At 46.0% G+C, this 10,728-nt stretch overlaps 1 protein-coding gene across 2 annotated transcripts in view; it reads right to left on the bottom strand.

Moving 5' to 3' along the window:
- The window catches only part of LOC142767379 (uncharacterized), a 64,710-nt gene that overhangs the window by 50,980 nt on the left and 3,002 nt on the right, over positions 1-10,728 (bottom strand). Inside the window, exon 2 of one of the 2 annotated variants that reach the window (XM_075868906.1) lies at positions 10,126-10,562. The exons of the other annotated variant lie outside the window; for it this stretch is intronic. Coding sequence (XP_075725021.1) covers positions 10,266-10,562 — 297 coding nt within the window. The 3' untranslated portion in view covers positions 10,126-10,265. Of the gene's footprint in view, positions 1-10,125; positions 10,563-10,728 lie in introns of those variants that run through there. 2 annotated transcript variants of the gene reach the window in all.

Raw genomic sequence — 10,728 nt, forward strand, 5'->3', positions numbered from 1 at the left:
TCGGCTCTTACTGAAAGACACGATGTAGTACACTCTTGAAAAAAAGTTAGTAAAAAGGTAGCAACTGCAAGCAAACAGGTGGTAACTGCAGCGCTCACTACCTTTCTCGAAAATTACTACCATTTTCAACCTGTTTACTACCTACGCTAGTAAACAGTTAGTGACCTGAAGGAAAGAGGTAGTAACTGCATTCGTTACTACCTTTCTTGCTTCTTTACTACCTTTTTGCTACCCGGCTGTTGAATATTTAATCCAAAACAATCTGCGATTCCGATTATGATAATTTATGAGAGGAATCGTCTCGACGTATCATCATTAAACAAAAAAATGACGCAGGAGATATCCATGAACCAAGGAAAAAAATTTTGTTTTATTTTTACGCAACCGACATATGTAAACGTCATTCTGATATTGTCGAAACGAAGAAGTACAAGTTAACAAACCATAAGCAAGTGTTACACGCGTTCTAATAGACAATTACAACAAACTTAGTAAATTACAGAAAATTAACAAGACCGAAAGTTCAAAATAACTAGACGGTCAAAATTAATCTGGAGGACGGTCACAGTTATTCCATTGCGGCGTTTCTCCAAATTTTATCGTTGTTTGGTAAGTGAAACCCTAAAAACGATTATTACCTTTGAACCGCTGATATACTAGCTGTGTGAAGCACTCAAATGCACTGAGACTATCTATGTTAGTAAGTGCGGTACCTTGTTTCGGCCACTGTAAAGAATGCCTTTTTGCGGACCTTTTAAAATTAATAGATATGACATATATTTTTACTTTACAAGTAAAGCTGATTAAAACTCTTGTGACACGTCCCCAAACACACGTACTCATATAGTATGATATAGTGCTCCAGATCCACATTTGCTATGATTCATCCAGAAAGACAAGTGCTTCCCTGTGCCAGACATGCACCTGCAAAGTAGGGGCCATGTATACCCCACGTGTGTTTTATACCGCAGCGTAAAAAGATGGCGAACTTGTTAGGTCTAGGGACGACTTTTCCCTCTCCCATAGTAGAGTACCAAGTGCTCTAAATCGTTAACAACTTTTTCCAAACACATGTATTGCACACTACGCAAGATTATCCGAAGTTGTGTAATTATGAGACATTGACTGACCAACATTAGCAATGAAGAAAAACTATGCCAAAATAAATAAACAGGGTAGTATCGGTTGCTACTTTTTTTGAAACCTTTAAAAATTACTACCCATGGGTGGTAACGGCTAGGGTAGTAACAGTTACTAAATGTTGGTAGTAACAGCAAGGGTAGTAACTGTTACCACCCTCGCCATTACTAAGTGCACTTACTACCAGGGTTGTAACATATGTGACAAACCGTTACTACCCCAAAGTTAGAAGTACTACTACCTCTTTTCTAAGAGTGTAGGGCAAAAGTCCAATATAAAGAGTAGGGTAAGAGGTCCACTTTGATACCTCATGGTTCTTAGCGTTTTTTTTTTTTTTTTTCGAGTTTAGCACCGGAGTACACATCATGACCTCCTATCGTTCCAACACAACGCACATGAAAAGAAGATGCTTCAACCCAAAGACGAAAACGCCAACCTCAACGAAATAAAAAAAAAATGTTATAAATCGCTTCGGTACCAAGAATGAGTGCCTTGTGCACGATTAAAGATGTTTTTTTTTTTCTTGATTCACTCTGGGGGGGGGGGGGGGGGGGGTTGGCCAAGAATGCGAAGTTAAATATTTGAAAGGTTATTTGAAGAAATATAGGCGGAATTTCGAAAAATTAAGGCATGGTGTCAATAATGAGCAATTTATTGAAAATGAGACTACAAGTATTATGCTGTTGAGCTCGCATTGCGAACAAGTTTCTTGCTTGCTTGCTTGTTCCTTTCTTTTCTGGCTCTCACCCACTAAGGGGGATTGGCCAAGAAGCCGGTGGTTAATGCACGTAAATACCTATAGATTTTCTAGATTAGGGGAATATGATTACTGTGTTTTGACTGTGAAATTAATTTGGCGCAATTCTTTCTTACTAAAGCCTCCTCTTCTTCATCCTCTTCTTCACTAAATCTCGTTTTATAACTACGCGTTCTGAGGCGACCCGAAATCGCTTGAAACAGTCGAGCGCTTCCCCTCGGATTATCATTGAAAGCCTCCCTTACTTCGTCTCCTATTTTGGTGGTTACTTTCGGTGTTGCAATACCGCTTACACCACGAGTCGTATATCTACTGGTGACCCTCGTAGCTCTTTCGTGGCTAACCTCCCTGTCCATCCGAATTTATTTTCCTCTGCCGCTTGTGCTGTTTCTTCACTGTGTTCAACGCTCTTCCTATGCAAGAAACGGCACACATTATCTGGCCATTTAATGTCTTTGATGTTGATTACCTATCTTTGAACGATTTTTTTTATCTGAGCTTCCCTCGCCTCAAAACTTACTCATCCCGAGAGTTATAGCGCCAGAACAGAACGACGACAGAGAGACAAGAAGGACACGAAAATACTTCCAAGTTATTTTTCCCAATTTGCACCTAAGGGCGTCTAACGCCATCTGTTTTTTGCACAAGGAACTATAGCGCACTTACACGCTGTGCGCATCCTCTGCGCGCGTTTTTCAAAAAGGGGCATGTTTACATATTCAGCGTGGCTCACACCCACTGTGGGAATGGGCGGAGAATTGAGTGTTTCTTTTTATAAAATGTTATAAAACTTTAAAGACCTAGCAGACAGTTATGCCATTGATCACTAGACGTGTTATTCGAAGGTCGCTGGTTCGGTACCTGTCCTTGGCAAGTTATTTTTCGTCCACTTTTATCTCTCCACAGTTGCATAACAATCAGTTCTAATAACGTCTCCTGTACTTCCCTTCGAATCATTGTCCGTTAGTCTTCATTATTATTTTGTCTAATACAGAAAATAAGTCGTTAAATGTACGCTTTTTTTCTCATAAAACATTTGAGTACGAGAGTTACAAAACTATGAAGGAAATTTCGGTGTTCGGTGAATTGTAAAGGAAAAAGAGTTTCTGTTGAATAATAATAATAATAATAATAAATAATAATAATAATAATAATAATAATAATAATCGAATAAACAACTTTTTTGCATGTGCTCATTGAAGTTGGCGTTGTCATCGTAATGAGGCCCGCTGAAATTAAAGGTGTATGTCAGAGAATGCACGTTGATGATTGATTTGATTACTGGACCCATCAGAAGCGATTGCCCTGCTCTTTAGCACGCAGAGGCGCAGACACGTGGTATCATTTTGAAGATGCGGAAGCGCAAAAGTACAAATGACGAACAAAGGACGTTCAAGGACAAGCGCCTACTTACAACAGAAATTTTATTCAAACAAAAGGCACTACCATTGCGTTTTTTTAACGCGATAGCGTTAAATAGCTCGTTTCACTGAAATTCCGGTGTCAACATCCTTGGTTGCGAGCGAAAATCAATTTTGTCCATCTCCAAAAAATCGAGAGAGATCAACTTAAATAAATCACGAAAATTTGACCAGAAACTCGTGGCCGGTAAACGGAAAGTCGGACTATATCCGCACACACTGTACAATGACAGCGGCGAAACGAGCTTCGGCCGTCGGTAAAGGGATCATGGCTGGAATGCGCCGTCTTTCATACACCATGCATACGTCAAACATTGCAGCGTTGTCGCTGGGGCTCTCGCAGGTCGCGGGTTCGATTCCCGGCTGCGGCGGCTGCATTTCCGATGGAGGCGGAAATGTTGTAGGCCCGTGTGCTCAGATTTGGGTGCACGTTAAAGAACCCCAGGTGGTCAAAATTTCCGGAGTCCTCCACTACGGCGTCTCTCATAATCAAATAGTGGTTTTGGGACGTTAAAACCCCACAAATCAATCGAATCGCTGGGGCTCACGCAACCTGTGGGATGAACTTGAATTTTCGCTTCCCGCACGCGATCTTGACAAAATAATCTGAAAAAAAAAACCGCTAAGTTTCACGAACATTTCGGCACGGCCTGCGCCGTTTCGTGGCTAACCGTCTTTGTGGCCGATACCAGATCACAGCAAAACCGAAACAAGAAACGTGAGTGGAAGTGCCCCCTGAATAAGCATCGCTCCAGTGCTTCAACAAAGATTACGGGGGAAAGAATGCATGGAACAAGAAATAATAAAGCAAGTAAGAACTGGGTTCAAGGCGAACCCCATCCACAACATGGGGACGTGCCCGAACACGCTAAAATGTTTGCGATGCTGCCGGTGTCAACCTCGTAACAAAGAGAGCCGAAACGTCGAAGTACATGCTCCAAAGTGTCGTGACAGAAGTATTGTACCGAGTCGACATCGTCGTACATACTGTGGGCATTTGTTACTTATATGGTCATCATTACTGCATGATCACAATCACCATCATCCGCTTGTCTCTTTGTCCTCATTGCCACTCTGGGTCATCATCATCGTCTGTGTACTGGCTCTGTCCGTTCGTTTTGCGAGGTCTTTCCTCAATTAAACGCTGTCGCAACCAAGACTTCATAATACACTCGGTGACACTTGATCTTAAAGGGGCCCTCCAACAATATTCAACCCCCAATGTTTTATTCGTGGGTTATGTGGAGTGAAGTACAGACAAAATAATGCAGCAAAAACGGTAGCGATCACGGCACGCAGTCCGAAGTTATTCGATTTAAAAAAATCAAAATCCAAGAAAAAAAATACCGACCCTCAACTCGATTTTCGCGGAGTCACTTGAGCACATTTCACTCGCCCATGACGTCGGAAGGCTGTCCCAATTATTTTGGTCTGTCTGTCTGTCTGTCTGTCTGTCTGTCTGTCTGTCTGTCTGTCTGTCTGTCCGTCTGTTCGTCTGTCTGTCCGTCTGTTCGTCTGTCTGTCCGTCCATCCGTCCGCCCTAACGATACCTCAAACGGCACCAAACGGCCAACCCCATCCGCAGCGCCCACCAATATTGCTCAAGGTTTAGCGTTCATATTTGTACGATTGTCAATTAAAGAAAGCAAATATGGCGCATACCTGAGGCACGATGCGATAACAGCATGTCTATGTTTTGTATGTCTGCCTGTATACTAGAAGAGACGCACACAAGTAACTCTAAGGACTGTAGCGTTTAACTCGCTGCGCGGACAGTGCAACGCGATTCACATGAAGGTGTTTCCAACGCTTTGCTACGACGGCACAGTGCACGGTGGCATCTGCCCATTGCTTTCCATTCTGCACCTTATCACCTCCGTGACTGGCGCGCATCTTTCTCCGCGGTCGCGCACGCCTTCGTTTTCGAAGATAACTGCCAGATGGCGCTCGTGTGTAACGTGCCTGTAGATACGCTCGTTCGCCTCCGTTACACGCTCGAGGCAGTCTAACGCAGCGCCTTCAGAATTCCATTCACCAATTTTCTTGTGCAGAACATCAAATAAACGTTTTGTTCACTCTCTCCAAACGCAAGATATATCGTCTGTTGTGGACATTTACAGTGTAACATGTAGGTTCAGGCCAATGTTTTTCTTTTTTTTTTCAAAGTATCGTTGACTTTGTGTCTCACGCGTGGTTTGCCAAAACGTGAGCGGGAGCTACTGTGTAAAAGCGAGGTATTTACTGCTTTTTTTTCTTGAACAATGCGAGTCTCTCCCTCCGGTTATTCAAAAAAAGAAATTCTGCAACGACCAGAGCAGCCAAGTACTGTTGACCCGTCGCGCGTAGTTCGGCGAGCCGCCCGACGAACAACAAAACAGTTGTGCACTGCACACTTGCAGGAAAAGACAGCTCGCAAACTCCCAAAAGCGAGAAGGGGGAAGAAAGAGAGAGAGGTGTTTCATATAGACATCCGAACTGCGCAAGCCAAAAATATAGTGGCGAAATCACACCCAGCGTCTCTGTCGTGCTTTGTAGTCGCAGTAATCGTTTTCGTTGCGGCCGTGTCTGTTTAGCGTTCGATGAAAAAGCAAGGGGACGAATAACGAAACAGATTAGTAACCTCAGTTTCGACCTTACACCGTGATCCCTTCTAACGTTACATCGATCTAATCACATGGCGCCAACCTTGAGCCGTCATCTCCGCCATAGAGTTTGTCAAAATTAACTAGAGGGCACTCTGGCGCTGCGATCGTTCAGCGACCATGGGAATGATGGGCAGTACACACATTTGCCTAGTCTTCGTAATTGCGGGCGGCGAATCGTACTTGCGGCTTCGTTTATGGCTGTGTTTCGATTTTGTTTTGAAAGAAAGATTCCACCCTTTTAAACTTCGTGACCCAATTTGAAAAGATAACTAAAAAAAATAGGGTGGTGAAGCGCAATCGCTGAACATTTGCCGATTTTCGTTTCATGAGAAAACAGCTTCAAGCCACACGAACACACACGGAGTTAAAGCAGGCCAGAAGTACGAATATTAGACAAATGTGTGTACTACCCATCATTCCTATGCTCGGTGAAGCGCTGTGTGTTGCAGCTCCCGTAGACACTAGCGCCAGAGTTCCCTCTAGTAAGTATTGTGAGAAACTCTATGATCTCCGCCCGCAAAGTTCTGACGAGCGCCACTACGTGGTGTTGCGGTCGGCAGCGGTGTAGTGACGTTATTTCATGATTAAAATACTAAATAATAAAATATCCGCGCTTAGACAAATGCTAAAATTACGTCCAGCTACCGGTCTACGCAAACCAGAAAGAAAAAAATTGGCAGATCCCACGAACAGTGGTAATCGATGATATGCGAAGCACGAATGAGGAAGGTTGATATGTCACTTTAAAATCAGCACAACGTTACGAGGTGGAGCTAAAATGCCATACATGACTTCCTTGTCATGATTATCATGTTTGGATGTGTCTTTTACTTTCGTTATCTATTCACGACACGTGATACCAAACTTAGTATATGTGGAGCTAGCGAAACGGCCGCGAGCACGCTATGAGCGTGGTATGTTGTCATGTTCTTTCGTGACACGCGTGTCAGGATTATCATGTTTGCACCAGTCACATATTTCGGCATCCATTGACGTCACGTAACACCGAATTCGGCATATGTGTAGCTAGCAAAACGGCTGCGAGCGCATCATGAAGGGCCCAATATACTCCAGTGTAGCGTTGACGTGCGCGCACGCTGGGCACAGTGACACTACGCTAGCAAAACGCTAGCACTCTATTGTCTGACGCCAGGCGCGATCAGAGTCCCTTGGTGCGACCCGACGGCAACCGGCGCGAAATATGACATGCTGCATTTCATGCCGATGCGTTACCCAGACAACACTGCGTCTCACTCTTTTCGTGACGGAGGGACGCTGGATGCGCTGAAACGCGCATGCGTCAAAGCAGCGCAGCGCGGCGCGCGCCTGCGAGTATATGGCAGGACATGGCGTGGCAACGCAGGCGTGACGCGACGAAACGAACGCCGGCGAGCACGCTCACCGCGTCACGTCTGAATGTATTGCCGCTTTGACTGTAGCATGTAGTCGTGTACTCAAATGACACGCATCTCATGATTATCAGGTTTGCACCAGTCGCATACTTTCGTCATCCATTGGCGTCACGTAATACCAAATTTGGCATATCTCAAGCTAGCGAAACGGCCGCGAGCGCATCATGAGTGTGGCATGTTGTCATGCTGTTACATGATACGCATGTCGTGATTATCATGTTTGTATATGTCATTTACCTATGTCGTTCGCTCGCGTCGCATAATATTGGGTTTGGTACAAGTGAAGCTAGCGAAACGGCCGCGAGCGCATCATGAGCGTGGCATGTAGTCATGTTGTTACATGACACCCATGTCATTATTTTCATGTCAGGGTCTATCGCTCGTGTTCACCATGCAATCATGTCGTACCATACTCGTTTTGCATGCCCCGCCACGGTGGTCTATAGTGGCTAAGGTACTCGGCTGCTGACCCGCAGGTCACGGGATCAAATCCCGGCTGTGGCGGCTGCATTTCCGATGGAGGCGGAAATGTTGTAGGCCCGTGTACTCAGATTTGGGTGCACGTTAAAGAACCCCAGGTGGTCAAAATTTCCGGAGCCCTCCACTACGGCGTCTCTCGTAATCATATGAGGGTTTTGGGACGTTAAACCCCACAAATCAATCAACCCGTTTTGCAACATGCCATGTGAACGAAACCACCACAAGAGCTGCGGGACCACGAATTTTAAATCATGACATACATGTCAAGATTTTCATGTTATGACTATTCAAGTATGTTCTTCATACAGTCGCGTTCTACCATACCAAGTTTGGTATCGATACAATAATCAAAACGGCCAGGAGAGCTAAACGTCATAGGCGGCTAGATAGATAGATAGATACGCTCAAAGTCGCCGAAGTTCGCCAAGAAATTCTTCGCATTTAAAACAGGTGTTTCGATAGTAGTGGAGGGATTTTTTTAACCTTGAAGCGAAGGCCAATGAGGCAGAACGAGCGTCCGCACATTCGGGTTGTTCCGCTTGCAGCACGGCAGCTCCCGGATGGTTTTGGTTTTGCTCGCTCGCATCGTTAAGGCATTTAGCAAAACATATACATGAAAATTGGGAATGTGAGAAACATTTTCATTGATCACTGCATTAATACGAGTATATTTATTCCTCGGACAACGAAACAACTAGTTCACGGCCACACACTGATGTCATGAATGTCGTATTTCCTTGAAAAACGGGTGGGCTGAAAATGTGTTGATGTATGGGAAACGGGAAAGAAAGAATGACTTCCCCACCCTTCCAAATGTAACAATACCTGTGTTTTAATTACAACTTCTCCCAATTTTTACAGTGGCATAATAAATAAGGCAGTATTCATTTGAGCAAGGCAAATGACGAAGTCATTGATAAACTTAAGTACTATATTTCTGGCGAGGCAGCACTCAAGCACTTTGGCTCTGCAGATTCCAAAGCGATGTTTAGAAATGTCATCCCGGAGTATAGGCCATAAGATCCAGACACGATCATAGGGCTGGTGTTCTACAGGGCCTCGTCGAACATCGTAGCATTGGCTGTCGGTCTTTTGTTGACACTGGATGCGCGGACGGGGCCGGTTGTCGAGAGTCTTCGGCGCGCATCGGAGTATGCGTTGACGTAGATGTCCTCGGTGGTGGCATTAGGACGATAGTTATAGCGCGAGAACAGAACGACGACACAGAGACAAGAAGGACACGAAGGACATGAGCGCTCGTGTCCTTCTTGTCTCTGAGTCGTCGTTTTGTTCTCGCGCTATAACTATCGTCATGTCATACCAACTAGCCCAAGCTGCCACACTTCTAAGGTGGCACTAGGTAACGTGGCGCCGAGCGTCGTCGTCGGGCTTCTTCCGTAGACCAACTTGTATGGTGTCATCTGCGCGGTTTCTTGTACGGGTGTGTTGTGTGCGAGGGACAAGTACGAAAGGACGGTGTTCCGCGCCTTGTGTTCGACGCCGACTTGCATGGCAAGCCAATGGTCTTATTGAGGCACTGGTCGAGGACATCGTCCTGTGGGCAGAAGGCTGTAACGCTGCATGGCTGCATGGCGATGGTCTTATTGAGGCACTGGTCGAGGACATCGTTCTGTGGGCAGAAGGCTGTAACGCTGCATGGCTGCATGGCGATGGTCTTATTGAGGCACTGGTCGAGGACATCGTTCTGTGGGCAGAAGGCTGTAACGCTGCATGGCTGCATGGCGATGGTCTTATTGAGGCACTGGTCGAGGACATCGTTCTGTGGGCAGAAGGCTGTAACGCTGCAGTGGCTTGTATATATGTCTACATACCAAGATCGCTCCAGCTAGATCATGCAGTAAAGGTCGTACACCTCTGTTGGTGATGAACAACGTATTTGGCGCCATGATTAGGGACGCAGATCTTGGCTACCTCGGTGGCACTGCTTTTGGGCCGCGCATCCCTTTCGACGTAGTGAGTACCGTAATCGGAAGCGACGACGATTCATCTGTTGCCGCCAGCCGTGCCCTTCAAAAACGTATACTCTTCCTCATACGCTGGAACGGCTGGCGAGGTGGTTCCATCGGGTGAAAAAAATCTTGCCGGCCTTGTTGGCGGTGCCTTGCGTCACCACCCGCCTCGGAATGTCCTTACGCAGCGGGCGAAGTCGGTGGGCAACCGCGACCAGAAGCACTTTTTGTGTATTCTTGTGAGCGCGTGGATGGGACCGAGCTGTCAAGCCGTCGGGTTGTGGTTTCCAGCCTCCTGGACTTCTGGCCATAACGCCGCAGGCAGCCGTTTCGGAAACAGTTTTTCGTGGTCACGGTGGAATTCAAACTTGCTAGAGTTTCTGTACGTGGCCATAGTGTTACCTTTGATGCTTTAAAATCGAATCATAACTCGATCAGGTTTAGAGGTCCGCCTCACAGTCCCGATTTACCGGCTTGACGAGTCCGATGAACGTCGCCGTTGAGCAACACGAGAAGCAGGAACCTTCTCGCAACAGGATTTCACCGTGGCCGCGATTTAACCACGTGAGTCGTTGCTCCAAGCCGTTATGGCGGTTATTGTAGTGCATGTGCACGCACTTGAGCCGAGTAGAGCGGGCGATGAAGTCATGGGCACATTGGGATGCAACGGTGTCCCAAGCCTTGACACACGTCAGAAGACACAGATGCTGCAGGTTGGTCATGCGGGACAAGCTGGCCTGAAATGATGCAAACGACGCTCGTGTGATCGATCGATCAATCGACGTACATCTTCATTTTCGAGCATGGTTCCACCGTAGGGACAGTATACGCGGGCTCACACTAACACGTTCGCTAATTTAACACGCGCGTCACAATTCAACAAAATACGCCCCCCCCCCCCCT

This window comes from Rhipicephalus microplus, chromosome 7, assembly GCF_043290135.1.
Source record: "Rhipicephalus microplus isolate Deutch F79 chromosome 7, USDA_Rmic, whole genome shotgun sequence".
NCBI lineage: Eukaryota > Metazoa > Arthropoda > Arachnida > Ixodida > Ixodidae > Rhipicephalus > Rhipicephalus microplus.